This window comes from Oryctolagus cuniculus, chromosome 4 (genome assembly GCF_051225735.1).
Source record: "Oryctolagus cuniculus isolate XC-2025 breed Fujian yellow rabbit chromosome 4, ASM5122573v1, whole genome shotgun sequence".
Classification (NCBI taxonomy): domain Eukaryota; kingdom Metazoa; phylum Chordata; class Mammalia; order Lagomorpha; family Leporidae; genus Oryctolagus; species Oryctolagus cuniculus.
Window position 1 is genome coordinate 131,701,768 of NC_142870.1, and position 18,893 is coordinate 131,720,660.

The window sequence follows — 18,893 nt, forward strand, 5'->3', positions numbered from 1 at the left end:
TTCTGGGTCTCCCACGTGGGTTCAGGGGCCCAAAGACTTGGGCCATTTTTTCCCAGGCCATAGCAGAGAGCTGGATGGGAAATGGAGCAGCTGGGTCTCAAACCGCCGCCCATGTGGGATGCAGGCACTAAAGGCTGGGGCTTTAACTTGCTGAGCCACAGCACCGGCTCCCAATGATTTGAGTCAAGAAATGGGCCCTAGACATTGCAGGTCTGAATCTCATCACCTCTCCTCAACAGCTTTGTCAACAATTCTGTGTTATCTTGTGGCAATGAACTGAATGTTTGTTAAATCTGCAACTGGGTGGGGACCCTGGAGGAATCAGGAATCCTGATGAGAGAAAGTGGGAATGGGAACAACAGAGGGGCAAGACAGCAGCGGCTGCCTGGAGGGCCCAGGGAGAATTTGCAGGCCAGCTTGTGAGAGCCTGCAGCCCTGGGGCATTCAGGGGGCACTGCACACTGACATTGACACACAGGCCAACAATGGGCCATTGAAGAAAAATATTATTGTCCTGAATCTGCAAAAAGAGGAAGTAAAGCCAGTTTCATTTTTTGTTAGAAAAATGGCAATGTTGGGCCGGCGCCGTGGCTCAATAGGCTAATCCTCCACCTTGCGGCGCCGGCACACCGGGTTCTAGTCCCGGTCGGGGCGCCGGATTCTGTCCCGGTTGCCCCTCTTCCAGGCCAGCTCTCTGCTATGGCCAGGGAGTGCAGTGGAGGATGGCCCAGGTGCTTGGGCCCTGCACCCCATGGGAGACCAGGAAAAGCACCTGGCTCCTGGCTCCTGCCATCGGATCAGCGCGGTGCGCCGGCTGCAGCGGCGGCCATTGGAGGGTGAACCAACGGCAAAGGAAGACCTTTCTCTCTCTGTCTCTCTCTCTCACTGTCCACTCTGCCTGTCAAAAAAAAAAAAAAAATGGCAATGTTAACCAACTTTCCTCCCCACTTCCTTCCCCTTTCTCCCATGTGCTCTGTGTGTGTGTGTGTGTGTGTGTGTGTTTGAAAGATTTAATTTATTTGCCTGAAAGGCAGAGTTAAAGAGAGAGAAGGAGAGACACAGAGAGATCACTCCCCAGATGGCTGTAGTGGCCAGAGTAAAACCAAGACAAAGCCAGGAGCCAGAAGCTTAATTAGGGTCTCCATGTGGTGGCAGGAGCCCAAGCACTTGGGCCATCTTCCACTGCTTTTCCCAGGCCATTAGCAGGGAGTGGGATGGGAAGTGGAGCAGCCAGGACTAGTGCCCATATGAGATTCCAATGTCACAAGCGGTGGTTCAACCTGTTACGCCACCACACCAGCCCCTGTGTTTTAGTTTGGGTTTGGCTTGATTAAACTGTTGCTAACGGGAGGATCTGTATTTCCTCAAACTTTTCCTCTTTACTTCAAACATCCCTGTTCCATGTGCCTTCCTATTTAGACTGCAAAATAAAAGGAACAAAAAACCTTTAAAAAAAAAACTTGTGTTTAGTATTTCCCCTTTTAAATAGTAAAAGTAAGTACATGTGGTTATTGTATTTTTTTTTAATTTTTTTATTTATTTATTTATTTTTTTGACAGGCAGAGTGGACAGTGAGAGAGAGAGACAGAGAGAAAGGTCTTCCTTTGCCGTTGGATCACCCTCCAATGGCCGCCGCTGCAGCCGGCGCACCGCGCTGATCCGATGGCAGGAGCCAGGAGCCAGGTGCTTTTCCTGGTCTCCCATGGGGTGCAGGGCCCAAGCACCTGGGCCATCCTCCACTGCACTCCCTGGCCATAGCAGAGAGCTGGCCTGGAAGAGGGGCAACCGGGACAGAATCCGGCGCCCCGACCGGGACTAGAACCCGGTGTGCCGGCGCCGCAAGGTGGAGGATTAGCCTATTGAGCCACGGCGCCGGCCGGTTATTGTATTTTTTTTAATCAAACCATACAGATAGTGAAGAGCTACAATGATAAACAGAAACTCCCTCCCAGGTAACCACCCAGAAAGGATTTTTTAAAAAAACTGATAGATGACTTAGAATCCAAGGTATTCCAGGTTAAGGTGCAGCACAGCGGAGAAGTGCTTTCTAACACCTCCATAAATACAGTGTGGATATATATACCGTCAACACTCCTCTTGGGCATCTTGGCCTGCAGACTACAGAGTAAGAAAGTTTCAAATCCCTGCCACATCCCCACGTCACTAAAAGCAGGGGACCTTGCTCGTATCCCCAGGGCAGAAGAACAAGCCTCAGATCAGAAGTCACAGCCCTGAACTGACCTTTGCTTTCACCCTTCACACCCATGTCACCCTCTGAAACATCTGTCCCTCAGTGCAACCTCCAGCCAATGAATTCCTTCCTTTTTTCTCCCTTTAGGAAGAAGAAAAGCCTACTCTCTACGTGTTCAATGCTGTAACCCAAGAGACAATGGCAATAATGGAGAACATTTCCCTTCTTGGTAAAAAAGTATCTGATCTGAGAACACTGGTCACTCTGAAATGTGGCTTCCCTGTGAGTGTCTACTGTCTCCGGACCCCAGAGCGAGTAGAGATGTATGACTGCAACTCCCTCAGGGACTACCAGACTGACATCGGTACAGCCCACACATGGGATACTCAGCACTAGGGGTGTCTGATAACCCATCTGTTTTTCCTCAATGTATTTCATTTGCAAGGCAAAAGGGGAGAGAGAGAGAGAGAGAGAGAGAGAGAGAGAGAGAGAAAATACCTCCCATCCTCTGGTTCACTCCCAAAATGATGTGCAATGGCTGGAGCTGGGCTGGGGTTGAAGCCAGGAGCTGAGTTCAGTCTCAGTCTCCTGCATGAGTGGCAGGCACCTAAACACTTTTTTTTTATGCACTTTTTTTTTTTTTTTTTTTGACAGGCAGAGTGGACAGTGAGAGAGAAAGACAGAGAGAAAGGTCTTCCTTTGCCGTTGGTTCACCCTCCAATGGCCGCCATGGCAGGCACGCTGCGGCCAGTGCACCGCGCTGATCCGATGGCAGGAGCCAGGTACTTATCCTGGTCTCCCATGGGGTGCAGGGCCCAAGCACTTGGCCCATCCTCCACTGCACTCCCTGGCCACAGCAGAGAGCTGGCCTGGAAGAGGGGCAACCGGGACAGAATCCAGCGCCCCGACCGGGACTAGAACCTGGTGTGCCGGCGCCGCAAAGTGGAGGATTAGCCTAGTGAGCTGCGGCGCCGGCCTTGGCACCTAAACACTTGCACCATCACCTGCTGCTTCCCAAGATATGCATTAACAGGAGTGGGCATCGGGAACAGAGCAAGGACTCAAACTCAGGCACCCTGACAACGAATGCGGATTCCAGGAAGTGTCTTATTTTTTTTAAAGAATTTACTAATACATTAGATTCTCAGGGTCACAGCAAATGCATAATTTCTGCAACACGATTCTCCTCAATTCTCATGTTAATATGATATTAATACAAAGAGAACATATTCAATGTAGTTTATAATGAAATTCTAAGAATACAATGATACGCCCTCTCCTCTAACTCTGTCTTTCAAATAAATAAAATAACTCTTTAGAAAAAAAAAAGAAGTGTAAAAGGATGTGCAGTGTAAGTCCCCCTCCTTCTGGCCCTCTAAGTACTCATCTCCCCCTCCACAGGTAACTGATGGCATTAAGAAGATTTAGAATCCAGAGTATTTCTAAATTGAGTTGCAACACATGCAGGAGTTGTTTCTAAGCTTATTTCATGTCAGTATAGAGTGCCTATAACCTGCCAACACTTGTCTCTTAGCTCTGAGCCTATAGACTAAGAAATAAGAAGTCTCAAGGAGAGTACTGTGGCTTAGTGGGTTAAGCTGCGCCTGCAGTGCTGGCATCCCATATGGGCACTGGGTCAAGTCCTGGCTGCTCTACTTCCAATCTAGCTCCTGCTAATGCATCTGGGAAAGCAGCGGAAGATGGCCTAAGTGCTTAGGACACTGCACCCATTTGGGAGACTCTGAAGAAGCTCCTGGCTCCTGGTTTTGGATTGGCACAGCTCCAGCCATTTCAGCTATTTGGGGAGTGAACCAGACGATGGAAGACCTCTCTATCTCTGCTGCCTCTGCCTTTCTGTAACTCTGCTTTTCAAATAAATACATAAATCTTCAAGAGAGAGAAAGAGATAACTCACATCACTTTAAAAAAAAAAAGTCTGTCAAGTTTCATTCTCAAAGCAAGATTTACTAATATCTTCCAGATGAAAGAGCAAAACATACATCAGTTTATCATTTTCAAAACATATTTCATGCATATATAGAAGTAAGTTCAAGTACATATTCTCTTTCTCCTTCTTAATGCAAATGATAGCATATGATACACACTGTTCTGAACCCTCCTGTGCAATCACATCTTTTTTTTTTTTTTTTTTTTTTTGACAGGCAGAGTGGACAGTGAGAGAGAAAGACAGAGAGAAAGGTCTTTCTTTTTGCCGTTGGTTCACCCTCCAATGGACGCCGCGGTCGGCGCGCTGAGGCCGGCACACCGCACTGATCCGATGGCAGGAGCCAGGTGCTTCTCCTGGTCTCCCATGGGGTGCAGGGCCCAAGGACTTGGGCCATCCTCCACTGCACTCCCTGGCCACAGCAGAGAGCTGGGACAGATTCCGACTCCCCGACCAGGACTAGAACCCGGTGTGCCGGCGCTGCAAGGTGGAGGATTAGCCTAGTGAGCCCCGGCGCCAGCTGCAATCACATCTTAAAATGCTGCCAGTTAGGGGCCGGCGCCATGGCTCACTTGGTTAATCCTCCGCCTGCGGTGCCGGCATCCCATATGGGCACCGCGTTCTAGTCCTGGTTGCTCCTCTTCTAGTCCAGCTCTCTGCTGTGGCCTGGGAAGGCACTGGAGGATGGCCCAAGTGTTTGGGCTCCTGCACCCGCACGGGAGACCAGGAGGAAGCACCTGCCTCCTGGCTTCGGCTCGGCACAGCACCGGCCGTAGCGGCCATTTGGGGAGTGAACCAACAGAAGAAGACCTTTCCTCTGTCTCTCTCATTGTCTATGACTCTACCTGTCAAATAAAAAAAAATGTTGCCAGTTATATTGAAACAATTTTTTAGATTTAGATGCATTTGCTGGTTGAAAAGCTGCCTTAGTGATTGGCATTTTCCCTGGTAGATCACAACCTCTCTTTAAATACTGTACTTCCTTGTCTTGTCATGCTGTAGCCAAACCTCTGCAAGACAAACTCATATCTGACCAACTGCCAGGCTTGTTTCACCCACAGTGTGAACAGATTACTGCTTGAGGTGAATGAGTCCTTGCTGGCAGTCAGAGCACCTTTGGGTAATTCTGTCCTGCAGCATTGGCTGCAGTGGGATTTGAGTACTCCCAACTTACACACAGGGCTTTGAAGGCATGTGTAAGTAGTTCAGCTTTTTATAACCACTAAATTTGCATTTATTGACATACACTTCTATCACATTCACAGAATTCTTTCATGTTATTTTAAATTGAGTCCTCAAAAGCTTGTCATTGATTATTGTCCCTGATTTGGATTAGAAGAGAAGTTCTAGGATTTCTCCCCAGAGCACTTCCCTGTAATAGGCACCGCTGTTTTGCAGGCTTGCCGGAAGCTGGGCCCTGCCTGGAACAGCATAGGAGCCTATATGAGGAAGGACACACAGTGGCATTTGTCCCTAAGCAACCAATAATCTAGTTGTCTAACAAGCTACCAGACGATCAAAACAAAGCAGAGTCAACTCAGGACGACTGATCTTCAGGCCTGTCCTGCTCAGACATGACACTTTAGAGCTGAAAGAAAATTTAGTGATAGCTTGGCCCAAACCTTTTACAGATTAAAAGAAAAAAAGTATCTGAATGGTTAAATGACTTGCTCAAGGTGTTTCAAGCAAAACCCACCAACCCCTTAAAATGATTTTCTGACAGTGGGAACATTAGGGAATGAGAGTTTTCACATAAAACGAAGGGCCCACGCATGAGCTAGGTAGGCTGCTTTGGCCACCATGAGAATGCAGGAAATCAACGCCAAAGCAAGGAAAGCAGGCCCTCAAAGGGGAGGGAGGGAGCGTCTTTGACCTGCTTCATGCCCTTCAATCAAGCTGAGCTAGCTTGCTGGAAGCAGCCAGCCCACGTTTGTTTAAACCAGAGGCTTAAGGATCTTGGATCACTTCTCTGGTCTCCTCTTTCTACTTAGTGAGGAATCCTTGCTGCTATCAAGAGGTAAATTTTAACCCCCTTCTCTAAAAGCAGTGGAAAAAGGAAGGTTTTGGAGTTGCGGTTAAATCTAGGTTGAAAACCAAAGATCGAAGTAGTTCAGTCAGTGTACATACTTGCTTATACAGAAATATAAAGCTGCCTCTGCCCTCCAGGCATTTACAATAAAGTGGCAGAAGTGGGGCTCATATTCTCAGTTACAATTCAATAAGCCAGCTCAGTCAAGCTGCAGAGCTCAAGGGAAAGCATCCTGCAGGAATTCTGGATGATTTGAGAGGAGGAGTGGAAGACATTCCAGGATTCCGGAACAGGAGAAAAACAGAAGCCATGGGCTCATGAACACGGACTTATCCCAGGAAGGAACAGAGAGGAGGAGGAGCCTTGCCGAAAGCACAGGCCGCACTGGTGGAAGCAGTTTGAGACATGCAGCTGCAACCAGGTCCACGTACATCCTGGAAGAGAACTGTCATCTAGTAGCTAAGCGGTACGAAATACAGAAAGGGGAGAGGAGAGGCTAAAGGAAGAGTGGTGAGCTAACTAGAATGTAGTATCAACTATTTTCACCAGCAGTGGAAAAGACAAAAAGACAGATCTGCTAGAACAGGGGAAGGGAATTGGGGAAAAGAGTAATGCTTTGGATTAGAGAGTATTTATGTTTTGGGGTCTTTTCTTCTCTCTCTCTCTCTCTCTCCCTAAATGCCTGCAGCGGCCGGGGCTGGTCCGGTCCAAGCTGAAGCTTAAATCCTGGAACTTAAATCAGGTCTCCCATATGGGTGGCAGGGACCTAACCACTTTGAGCCTTCACCTGCTACTTCCCAGGATATACATCAGCAGGAAGCTGTACTCAGGAACAGAGCTAGGACTAGAACCCAGGAGCTCTAAAATGAGATGTAACCCATCTCAATCAATGGTTTAACCACCAGGCCAAATGCCCACCCACCCCTCTTTTTTAAGTTACTCAGTTTATCATTAGGAACAAAGCTGTAAGAACAACCCACATCTTCCAATTCTCTCCGAGACAAGCATGGAGTGAGGGCTTGTGTGATGGATTGGGTTGGGAGATATTTATGTAGGCATCCTGCCCACACAGGGGTCAAGCCCTGTACAGGGGCTCTCCCTAGAGAATAAATATATATACAGAGGAAGCATGAAGGGTCAAAAGCCTGTAGTCAGGACGCTCTGAGTTCTGGGCAAGCAGACAGAGGAAGAGCCAGAAAATTAGACACAAACGCTGCCAGAGACAGGAGGAGAACCGGGACTTTGTATGAATATTATTAACAGATGATAAAGGAACAACTGTTGCTGAAAAAAGGACAAAAACAATCCTGAGAAAAAAACTTTTGATTTGGCTTAAAGGTCATTGGTGAGCTCAGAGAGAATAGTTTTAACAAAGTAGTTGGAGACAGAAAGATTACAGGGATTAAGGAGATAAAAAATGAGGGGATAAAGCAGTTTTTTGTGGTGAAACATTTAAGACTGACTTACCAAAAACCTCTGAATCTAAACATATCCTAATATTTGTGATTTTGTGACTTGAAACTTAGTAGCACATCACATAGGTCCAATACACACACACAGATTTATTTCAGCCCCAAGTCTAGCTCTTAAGTCTCTCCACCTTAGCTTTTGCTTTCCACTTGCTTACCTATATGCTTACCTGTTTGTTATTCTGTCTATATTTTATACATGATCACAAAGACATTAATCCTTTCTGGAACAAAGTATATCTAAACAAATGAGTGAATTAGTGAATGATTTTTCTTTATGGGTGATGTCAGTTGATACATTTCATGACCACCCTGGGCTCATCATATCTGAGAAACTACTGCAGGTGCCAAGTCCACTAAGCCCCTGAAATTTAGACTGGCTCCAGCGTCCTTCTACCAGCTCTTAGGACCATGGAGACCAACTGTGCCATATTAATTTCCTTTACTGATGAGAAAACTGAGGCTCAGGAAAGTTACATGACCTGTTCAAGGTCATACTGCCAATAAATGGTAATCATACATCCAGAGTTGGATTCTTTCCAACAACTGATACTGCCAAGTCTTTATTGATGCCCTTTAAGTTCTGATCAATGTTTATTTTGCTTCCTTAGACAAGGGGAAACCAGATAAATATTTTCCATATTCAGAAGGAAAAAGTCTAAATCAGATAGGCAGATATTGACCTCTGGGATATGAATGAGAAATCCAGAAAGCTGGGAGACAGGAACTTCACAGAGACAAGCAGGACAACTGCCTAGAATAGGCAACTGTTGCTCCCACCTGCCTGCCTGTGTGGCCTGGGCATGAAACATGGGTTTACAGGCAGACAGAAGGCAGATCCAGGTTATCCAGGTTTGGGAAGCTCTGAATGCAAAATTAAAAATAGAAAATTAGAAGGCTCATGCAATGAGGGGACCTCAAGCTTAAGTCTCATTAGTTTTACTTTCTTTTCAGTAATAGATTTGACTTGTATTTTCAGGAGAAACATAGCATTTTTCAAGTAAATTTCTACTTTCAAATCAATTTCCTAAGCTTATGAAGGAATGTCATCTGTGACAAGAAAGGCATTACAAACCGGTAGGGATGAAAGTGTTACCCAGTAAGTGCTGCTGGCTAACTTGCTTAGAAAGTTGCTGGATCTTCAAAAGTTGAGCATTAAGAGAAAACCATCCATTGTTATCTTTGTTCCTTGAGAAATGAGGGCTGCTTCACTGTGAGGAACTGCAGCAACAGTTTTAACACTTGTAAATTTGCCAAGAGACAGGGAATTAAAACAGAATGGTGAAGGTGCCCCAGTGAAGTTAAGGAAGACTGAGTAAGAAGACAGCTGAGACCTTGAGGCTAGTAACCACCGAGGGAATGACAGGAAAAACCTGTGGACATCCAGCCAAAGGAAATTAGCTTCAAACAAGTTGTGCCGGTGGGAGTCCCGGAATAAGCAAGTGAGTGTGCAGCAGGCAATGGGTAAGGCCAAGGAAAGCAGAGGTGGCCCTCCAGAACATCCAGCAAAGACCTGGACGGTGAGCCAGAACTGAACGAAAGCATGGCCCAGAGATGGGAAACTAGTGCAGCTGGGCTCTGACAACATGTAACAGAAATCTGACCCCGGAGACTGGGGTTCAGAGGAGGAAATTCAGAGATAGGACTTTAGTCTTGAAGCCAAGAAGGTGAAGTATTAAGCTGGGATTCATGACATGGCACACACTGTGGGGCTATTCAGAAGAAATAGAGCAAGTAACCAGGACATCTGAGTAGAATGAACAGGAAAGCCAACTTCCCTCAAAACCTCTGAGCTAACGGAGTTCCTCTTCTGCAATTGAAATTGTTCCCTAAACCTGTGGGCCAGGATGTTCCTTAAATGGAGGCTGTATGCCCTCAGCTTTGGAGGACCAATGAGGTTGGAGTGCAAGAAGAGGCTATTGCTTTTCACTGATCATCTGTGGGTGATTTTCACAATAAATCAAAAACATAGCAAATTGTTCAAGTCAGAAGATCAAGTTACTACACTTGGAGCAGTGTTTAAAGTCCTTTGTTTCCAGTGCTAATGAGAATTAAACATTTTATAAGAAGGTTTAAGTATAGCAAAACGCTGTCCAGGCCAGCACTGTGGTGTAGTGGGTTAAGTACAGTAAGGCACTGTAAAGAAACTTAATCTGTGTGGCAAATATTATCCATACTTGAGAAAATCTTTATCAAGGCATTTCTTTTTTTTTTAAGATTTATTTGTTTTATTGGAAAGTCAGAGTTAAACAGAGAGAGAAGGAGAGGCAGAGAAAGACAGAGAGAGGTCTTCCATTAGGTAGTTCACTCCTCAGTTGGCTACAACGGCCAGAGCTGCGCCAATCCGAAGCCAGGAGCCAGGAGCTTCCTCCAGGTCTTCCCACAAGGGTACATGGGCCCAAGGTCTTGGGCCATCTTCCACTGCTTTCCTAGGCCATAGCAGAGAGCTGGAGTGGAAGTGGAACAACCAGGACTCGTACTGGCGTCCATATGGGATGCCAGCACCGCAGGCGGCAGCTTTACTCACTATGCCACAGCGCCGGCCCCTATCAAGGCATTTCTACAAAGTAGCTGCAGAACCACCACTTTGTCTCTGCAGAACACACTCATTCTGTAATTGTCCAGCAAGGAGAGTGGACTCTCCTAGCTCAGGCCAGGTTCATGAGGGTGAAGGCAGGTTACGGGGATGAGTGCAGCCACGCAGATCAGGCTGTGAGTAAACATGTTTGTGAGTAAGATTCGACTCCTAAAAGAAGCAAGTCCAGGAGGCAAGAAGGGAAAGAATGGGAGCAAAAAGCAAAGAAAGTGAAAGGAGAATGTTTTCCGAGTCAAATTCTATTCTAGCTTGCTGAGTAACCTCAGGCAATGAGCCCATCTCTCTGGGTCTGTTTCCTAGTCCATAAATGGGGACAACGGAGTGGGCCGGTCTTTTAACATTTTAGTTTCACCCTTCTGTGGCTCTGAGACTACTGATGTTAGGAAACCACAGCCAGTTTAGGAGTTTTGTATAGCTCCAAATAGTTAATGAGGTCAGCTGGCGAGCTGGTCTACCTCTCCTCCGTCTCTCCTTCTTCTTCTTCCTGTCTCCCTGCCTTCCTGCCTGCCTTCTTCCTTCCTCCAAGAATCTATGTGGACCTACTGTGTCTGAATCTAAGGATATGTGAGTCTCTCTGTCTCCCTCTCTCTCTCTCTCTTTCTCTCTCTTGCTAGTTCTCTTTCACACACACACACACACACACACACACACCCCAGCTCTTATTACCAAAGCTGTCACATTGATTCAGAGGCAGTCAATGCATAGGCTCGCTAAGGGTATCAACTATCACACTGGGCCAATTGCATTCTTATTTGGAAATGAGTGCAACACAGAAGATAGGAAGAAGGGTGCAGGAACCGAAACGCCTAAATCCAACCCCTGGTCCCACTACTTACTATGTGTATAAACCCTGAGCAAGTTACTTAAGCTAATGATGCGTCAGTTTCCTCGGCCATCAGATGGGGAAAAAAATACTACTCTGGGGCAGGCCTTTAGTTAACATGCCACTCTGGGGCTCCAGCATCATGGTGCATAAGTTAAGCCACCACCAGTCACACCAGCGTCCCACACCAGAGCACCAGTTTGAGAACTGGCTGCTCTGCTTCCAATCCAGCTCCCTGCTAATTTGCCTGCCAAAGCAGCAGCAGATGATCCACGTATTTGGGCCCCTCCACCTACATGGGAGACCCAAATGGAGTTCTAGTCTCTTGGCTTCAGCCTGGCCCAGCCCCAGCCATTGCAGTCATTTGGGGAGCAAAACAGTGGGTGAGTGGGTGGAAGATTCATATCTCTCTCTCTCTCTCTCTCTCTCTCTCTCTCTCTCTCTGCTTTTTTCTATGTCCTCTGCCTTCCAAGGAAATTCAAATATTTTTTAAAAAGATGCTACTTTGGATTCTTGCATCTCATAAAGGAGTGCCTAGTTCAAGCCCCAGCTACTCCACTTCCAATCCAGCTTCCTGTTAAGGCACACCTTGGGAGGCAGCATATGATTGCTCAAATAGTTAGGTCCCTGCCACCCAAGAAAGAGACCCAACCTGGATTGAGTTCCAGGGTCCTAGCTTTGGCCTGGCCTAGTTCTAACTGTTGTAGGTGTTTGAGAAGTGAACACATGGATGGAAGATGTCTCTCTCTTTCTTCCTTTCTCTCTCTCTCTTTTCAAATAAAATGAAAACAAAATTTTTTTGACATGCAGAGTTAGACAGTGAGAGAGACAGAGAGAAAGGTCTTCCTTCTGCTGGTTCACCCCCCAAATGCCAGCGCGCTGCGGCGATCTGAAGCCATGAGCCAGGTGCCAGGTGCTTCCTCCTGGTCTCCCATGCGGGTGCAGGGCCCAAGCACTTGGGCCATCCTCCACTGCACTCCCTGGCCACAGCAGAGAGCTGGCCTGGAAGAGAAGCAACCAAGACAGAATCTGGCGCCCCAATCAGGACTAGAACCTGAGGTGCTGGTGCCACAAGCGGAGGATTAGCCTAGTGAGCTGCAGCACCGGCATAAGTAAATATTTTTAAACATACTATTCAGCACTTAAGATTATCACAAATTTGACATTCGTGTACTCATGTCAAGCACTTGGAACAGTGTAGAGCACATGGCAAGCGCACAATAAATGCTCAGCTAGGGCTCAGAATACAACACCACAAAGTAAGGTACTCTAGAATGCTGAGCACTTTGGACTGAAGGAGATCTGAGAGTCTCTGGGGCAAATTCTCTTTGATCTTCTCCAGTTCTTCTGTCTTTTCACCTGAAGTATGTATGGATACCAGAGTTTCTCTTCTTCAAGTTGAGACATTGAAACTAGAACATTTCTCCTCTGAGGAAGCCATAAAACCTAGGAAATTACTCTCATTTGCTCTTGCCTTTCTGTGTAGAAGCTGGCTGTAAAGAAATGCTTTGACCTACTTTGCCTGATAGTAACTCATCAGCCCTCAATCCAGAGGGTCCTGCTCTACACCTTGGAGGAAGGAATGTCACACAAAGAGGCCTTGCTAGGTTTCCTTCATCCATCTATTACCATTAGAAAATACTATTTTTGTCCAATCACATTTCACATGGCTGTCCATGATTCATCAAACCTAATCCTGGGTCTTTGGGTTTTCATTTCTTTTTTTTTAAATTATTTTTTATTTATTTGAAAGGCAGAATTATAAAGAGAGGAGGAGAGACAAAGAGACAGATATTCCACCTGCTCATTCACTCTCCAAATGGCTGCAATGATCAAGGCCTGGCCAGACTGAAGCTAGTAGCCTGGAGCTTCTTCGGGGTCTCCCACATGGTGCAGGCGTCCAAGGACTTGGGCCATCCTCCACTACTTTTCCAGGCTCATAGGCAGGGAGCTGAATGGTAGGTGGAGCAGGTGGGACTCAAATCGGCGCTCATATGGGATGCTGGACTCACAGGCAGAGGCTTAACTTGCTGCACCACAATGCCAGCCCTAGGTTTTCATTTTGAAAGTCTCTGTGTCATATAAATAAATAAATTTGTCATGCCTTTCTCTTATTAACCTGCCTTTTGTTAATGGGAGTTTCAGCTATGACCTTTGTGAGGAGTAAGGAAAGCTAATCATTCCTTTCCACCCTTACATTAGTCATTATTATTATTAATTAATTTTAGTTGTAGGAGGTGTAATTGGGAAACATAGAGAGATGAAGCTGGTTATTGGTAAGGAAAAAAAATGAAAGTTATCATGAAGCAGGATTGAGTCACACAAATCAATATTGTATGTATGCCAAAGTTGGAACAGGAACCATAAATAAGCAGGGGCAAACTGTCAGTAGAGAGAGGGAGAAGACACAGGAGGAAGACATATAAAGCAACACAAAGCACAAGAAAGAGATATCCTGGGGCTCCCGAGGAAGATGGGGAATGGCCCACCTTGAATGGTGCCTAATGCATGTCTGGCCATTGTCTTTCTGTATAGTAAATCCCATTTTATTGAGGACCTATGGCAACCCGAAGGTATAATTAAAACTAGGCCTCTAAGACTAGACTAGACATGATTCTTGGGCTCAGAATTCTCCATTAGTGTGTATACCCAGCAATTCCAAAGCAGCAAGTATGTTCAATGATAGAGTTTCAAAATATATATTGGAGGCTGAGGAGAAGCCCTTCAACCTATTTGGGGAGGTAAGGAGAAGGCGTCATCAAGGAGGGCTTTACGGAGAAAGTGATGCCAGGGTCGCAGCATAATCTGAATTGGAGAATGTAGGGAAGGGGTCAGAAGAGTTCAGAAAGAATGGCCACCAAGAGAGGTCCCCCAGGCCAGAGACAGCTTGGTGTGCATGCAGAAATTCAAGCCAGGCTGCTGAGTTAGGAGAGCAGTACGTGGTCAGTGGGGGATTGAGGAGCTGGACAAGACATCATTCAACAAATTTTTACTGAGCATCCACCATGAGCTAGCCCCACAAAGGAGAGGGGGCACAGTGACAACATCCCCAGTCTCCTGAAGCATGCTACTCAGTGGCAGAGGCAAGAATCTTCAAGCAGGGGCCATCGCTGCAGCATGGAGGGTTAAGCCACCACCTATAGTGCCAGCACCCCATACAGGTGCCAGTTTGTATTGTGGCTGCTCCACTTCTGATCCAGCTCCCTGCTAACGTGCCTGGGAAAGCAGAGGAAGACAGTCCAAGTGCTTGGGCCCTTGTACCCATGTGGCAAACCTGGATGAAACTCCTGGCTCCTGGCTTGGCCTGGCCCAGCCCAGGCCTGCAGCCAGTTGGGGAGCAAACCAGTTGATGAAAGATCTCTCTCTCTCTCTCTCTCTCCCTCTCTCTCTCTCTCTAACTCTGCCTTTCAAAAAAATAAATCTTTTTTATTTTTTCATTTTTTTAAAGATTTCTTTTATTTATTTGAGAGGTAGAATTACAGACAGTGAGAGGGAGAGACAGAGAGAAAGTTCTTCCTTCCGTTGGTTCACTCCACAAATGGCCACAACGGCTGGAGCTGTGCCAATCCGAAGCCAGGAGCCAGGAGCTTCTTCTAGGTCTCCCACATGGGTTCAGGGGCCCAAGGACTTGGGCCATCTTCTACTGCTTTCCCAGGCCATAGCAGAGAGCTGGATTGGAAGAGGGGCAGCTGGGACTAGAACTGGCACCATATGGGATGCCAGTGCCACAGGCAGAGGATTAACCTACTGCACCTCGGTGCCAGCCCCAAATAAATCTTTTTTTAAGTACCTTCAAGCAAATAAACGTTTAAAAAGAGATAGACTATGAAGTGAAAGGAAGCGTAAGGCAATAAGACCGAGGCAGTAAGGGGAGGGAAGGCTACTTTAGGATAGTTGGTTAGAAAAGGAGACAACATTTTAGCAGAGACCCAATAAAGACAGAGAGGCTGTTAAGAATTTCTCAAAGCAGATTTAAGTGAGAGGTGAACTAGGCCAGAGACAAGGTAGGACTAGTCAAGACAGAGGCACGGAAACAGAGTCTGCAAATCCACATGAGGTAAACTTGCTGGGTCTACACCGTTTGTTTAGATGTAGGGTCTGACAAAAGGGGAGCAATGAAGAGCAACTCCCAACACCTAGCGTAGGTAGCAGGAAAGACAGAGGTGCCACAACCTGAGACAAACAGCAAGGGGGCAGAGCAGGCTGGGGGTACATGATGGTGAGTGGTCTTTTAGAATAATGGGCTGTAGTGCAGTCCCTCATACCCCCAGCAGAGCAGAGGCCTGGCCTAGAGATTTGGACTTAGGAGTAAGTGGCGCATGGGTGGTCAATGGAGCCACTAGCTGAGATTCCCCATGGTAAATCAGTGGCCACTGGCCATGTGCCAGGCTTTGTGGCAAGTCCTGAGGGAACTTTTTTAATGGGGACAGGGGAAAAATCTCCAAACAAGTAAAATGATTTCAAATGCTAATGATAGGGGCTATGAAGAAGTAAAAATAAGGCCATGGGGTATAGTGACAAAGGTGGATAGGTGGTGGCAGCAGAGAATGCCTAGCTATGGTGGCCCAGAAGTGTCCTCTGCAAAGACATGATGTTTGAATCTAAAGCTGAATAAAGAGGATACAGCTTTGCAAAAACCTAGACGTAGGCCCTTTCAAGGGAAAGAACCAGTAAGTCACTAGGTCCTGAGTTGGGAATGGACTTGGTGTGTCTGAAGGACAAATGAAAAGTCAAGGTGGCCAGAACAGAGTGAGTGAGGCAGAGTGGAGAGGGACGAGAGAGGCTGAGTGGGCCAGATAGGGAGGGTTTGAGTTTCATCCCAGGAGTGTGCAGAGAGCAGAGCAGAAGGTTGGGGAAACAATGCCAGAAAACAGCAGCCCATGGACAGAGGAATGTGGTGTCACAGAAGCCAGGCAAGGCTGGACTTCTGAGGAGTGAAGGATCAGTTTGTCAGCAGTGAGGGCTTAGGTTTTTACATTCACAACACAGAAAAGCCCCTGTTTCATGAAGGATTAACTGGCAAGCACCATTCAGCTCCCTCACAGCCCACTAATAATCCGAGAGCCCAAGAAGGCCATTTGCCCTGCCACCATCTCCTTGGTTCCCTCTTCCAACATAATGCCTCTAGCTTCCTTCATAATACATATATCAGCATTAAATCAACATCCACAGGATTGTTTTAAGATAGCTTCAAAGAGCATTTCAATACTATATGCAAGCACTCAACAGATGAGAAAAGGGCAGGGCACAGAAGCTAAGCAGCTTTTGCAAGCCAATAAAAGCCAAGGTTAAAAATAGCATCCCTATCTCCTAGTTCCAAGGTTGCTTTTTGTTTTGCATTTATCTAGCTCTGCTTGGGGAAGCTGTCATTAGAAGTTTTATGGATGGAGAGCTGCAGTGGTGGGTTGGAACCATAAACTGCCTCTTCTGATCCCCAGGCACCACACTTCGCTTGGACGTCTGGGATGGATGGAAGGAATTTCTGATGGGTTGTCTCCTCGGACAAAAACTAAAAGTCCAGCGCTATCTATCAAAAGAAGGACCAGTACTCAAGTATGGGAGAGGAAGCAAATGCCACGTTAATCTAAGTACTTTTTTAACTAAATTATTGTACCATGGATGTGAAGTTCACCATACAACTGGGTGCTGCTCCAAGCCAGTCCTCCTTGGCATGTGTCAGTCAAAAGTCTTCATCAAGATATTTGCTGGAGCGAGATGCCAGCAGGGCTGACAGCCTTGGTAATGGGCTACTATTCAGGTAGACCTTCCTGAGAAATCACCTAATGAAATGGTGATTTAGCCTGGCCATCAGACTTTTAACAAACCCCTTTAAAGCCTGTCATAGTAGAGTAAGTACCTTGCCACTTTCAAATTCAGTTATTCTAAAAACAAGGACACTTGCTAACCGGTTACCTGAAATCACTGGCCAGCTCTTCCAGGGCTCCCATGCTACTTTCCAAGCTGAATTTAGTACAATCATCTACACAAGAAGCATAAGGTCATTGGCTGGGGCAAGGAAGTGGGGGGGATTACAGCACAGTGAGGTGGGATTATCACATCAGCTTCTCAAATGCCTAAATTGCATTAACCCTTGGGTTTAATTCAGTGGTATTTTAGAACAGTGCCCCCTTGTGGGTGATTTATTTAGGTTTCGTAGAAGCCCAGACACCCACCAGGAGCTCTACCAACTAAAATTGTAGTTTTTACAACATTATAAAATACTCCAATATTTTACATTAATTCCTATTTAGAATAGTGATAATTCTCTTTTTTATGTTCTAAATGCAAAGAAATAACTGTGCTGCATTATAACTTCTAATGCAGCATATTTATTCAATATTTTCTTTGCAGCATTTACTGTTAAATTAATTACCTCATGTTCTACTTACAACAATCATATAAACTGAATTTTTAATCTTGCATTGAAGTTGAAGAAACGGAGATTAGGACCCCTGCCCACTCTTCTACAGCTAGGAAGGGCAGAAATGGGTATTGGATTCTGATGATTTAGCACTCATGTGTGCTTACCATCTACATTCAACTTAATCTTTAAATAAATCTAAGGGTTCAGAGAATATAGATGATTGACCTGGAAAGCTATTTTTATTTATCCAGCCATTCAACACGTATTTACTGAGCACTTACAAGGTACTGTATGAGATTCTAGGAATACAGCAGTAAACTGCTTTCAGCAAGTTTATAGTCCAGTGGGAGAAACCGAAAGCAAGGAGCCAATTCCTAGAGAAGCAGAAATGCAAAATGTTTGGGAGTACAAACTCCAGTGCCCATCTGCTTGGGTTCAAAGTCCTTCTCCCTCAGTGTTTAGCTGTGTAAACTTGGGTAAATTATATAAACATCCTGCACCTCCAATTCCTCTTCTATAAGATGTGAATAATAATAATATCTACCTTGTCAAACTATTTTATAGATTATATGACTTAATAACATTAGAGAACTTAGAAGGGTGCTTGGTGAATGGTAAGCAGGATGTAAGATGTGTTAGGCCTGGCAGCATAAAAAGTGCTATGCTCAGAGAACAGGTGATACAGGAATGCACCATACAGATAACCAACTAGAGTTACCGAGTAAGTCATCCTCAGAAGGAACTTTAAGTCAAGATGAGACCTGAAGCATTGCTACTCAGGTAGGTGGGAAGGAGAAGAAAGAAAGATGCTCCAAAACAGATGGAAGTATATATACCAAGGCCTGCAGGCAAAAAACAGATGGCAGGAACTGAAAGAAGAGTGGCAGGTGGCAGAGGTAGCAGCCAGCAGCTGGAAGAATAAGAAGAGACAGTTGACACAGGCCTGTGGAAGAATGTAAAAGAATCTGACCTTTATCTTTCAGATGTTGGAAAGACACTGTAGGGAGGGAAGGGCCAAGAAGGGTAATGCATGTAAGAATATGGCTCTGCCTGCAGTGTGAGGAACAGAGGCACACAGGAAGACAAGGGAGGCAGACAGGTGGTGGCTTGAACTAGGTTTATAGCAGTAGAGGTGAAGCTAAGAGGACAGACTATGAAAAGATACATAAGGAAGCCTAGTTAACCTGTAGGTAACAAATTAGGTAGAGGGTGAGAAGGAGAGGAAGAAGAAGGCAAAAATGAAGTCCAGGCCCTCAGCTTGAACCGAGGGGTGGAAGGAAATTCTGCCCATCCAGGAAGGGTGTGCCATCACAGGAGCAAGTTTTGGGGAGTTCAGTCACAGAAGTGTCACATGAAGCACTTACGGACCCATTAATGAAACGTGGATGTGTGAAGGGGAAGCACAGTTGCCCAGCTGCACAGAGAGCTCAGGGGGCATCTCCATCTAGGAGGGGCTCTTTATCCCAGAGGGAGAAA

General features: G+C 46.0%; 1 protein-coding gene across 4 annotated transcripts in view; it reads left to right on the forward strand.

The window, feature by feature from the left end:
* The window catches only part of ANKUB1 (ankyrin repeat and ubiquitin domain containing 1), a 75,541-nt gene that overhangs the window by 44,336 nt on the left and 12,312 nt on the right, over window positions 1–18,893 (forward strand). For 3 of the 4 annotated variants that reach the window (XM_070072667.2, XM_070072666.2, XM_089332173.1), the window contains 2 exons: window positions 2,339–2,555; window positions 16,492–16,606. In XM_070072667.2, coding sequence (XP_069928768.1) covers window positions 2,339–2,555; window positions 16,492–16,606 — 332 coding nt within the window. The remainder of the gene's footprint in view (window positions 1–2,338; window positions 2,556–16,491; window positions 16,607–18,893) is intronic. The other variant, XM_089332174.1, reaches the window with a different exon arrangement.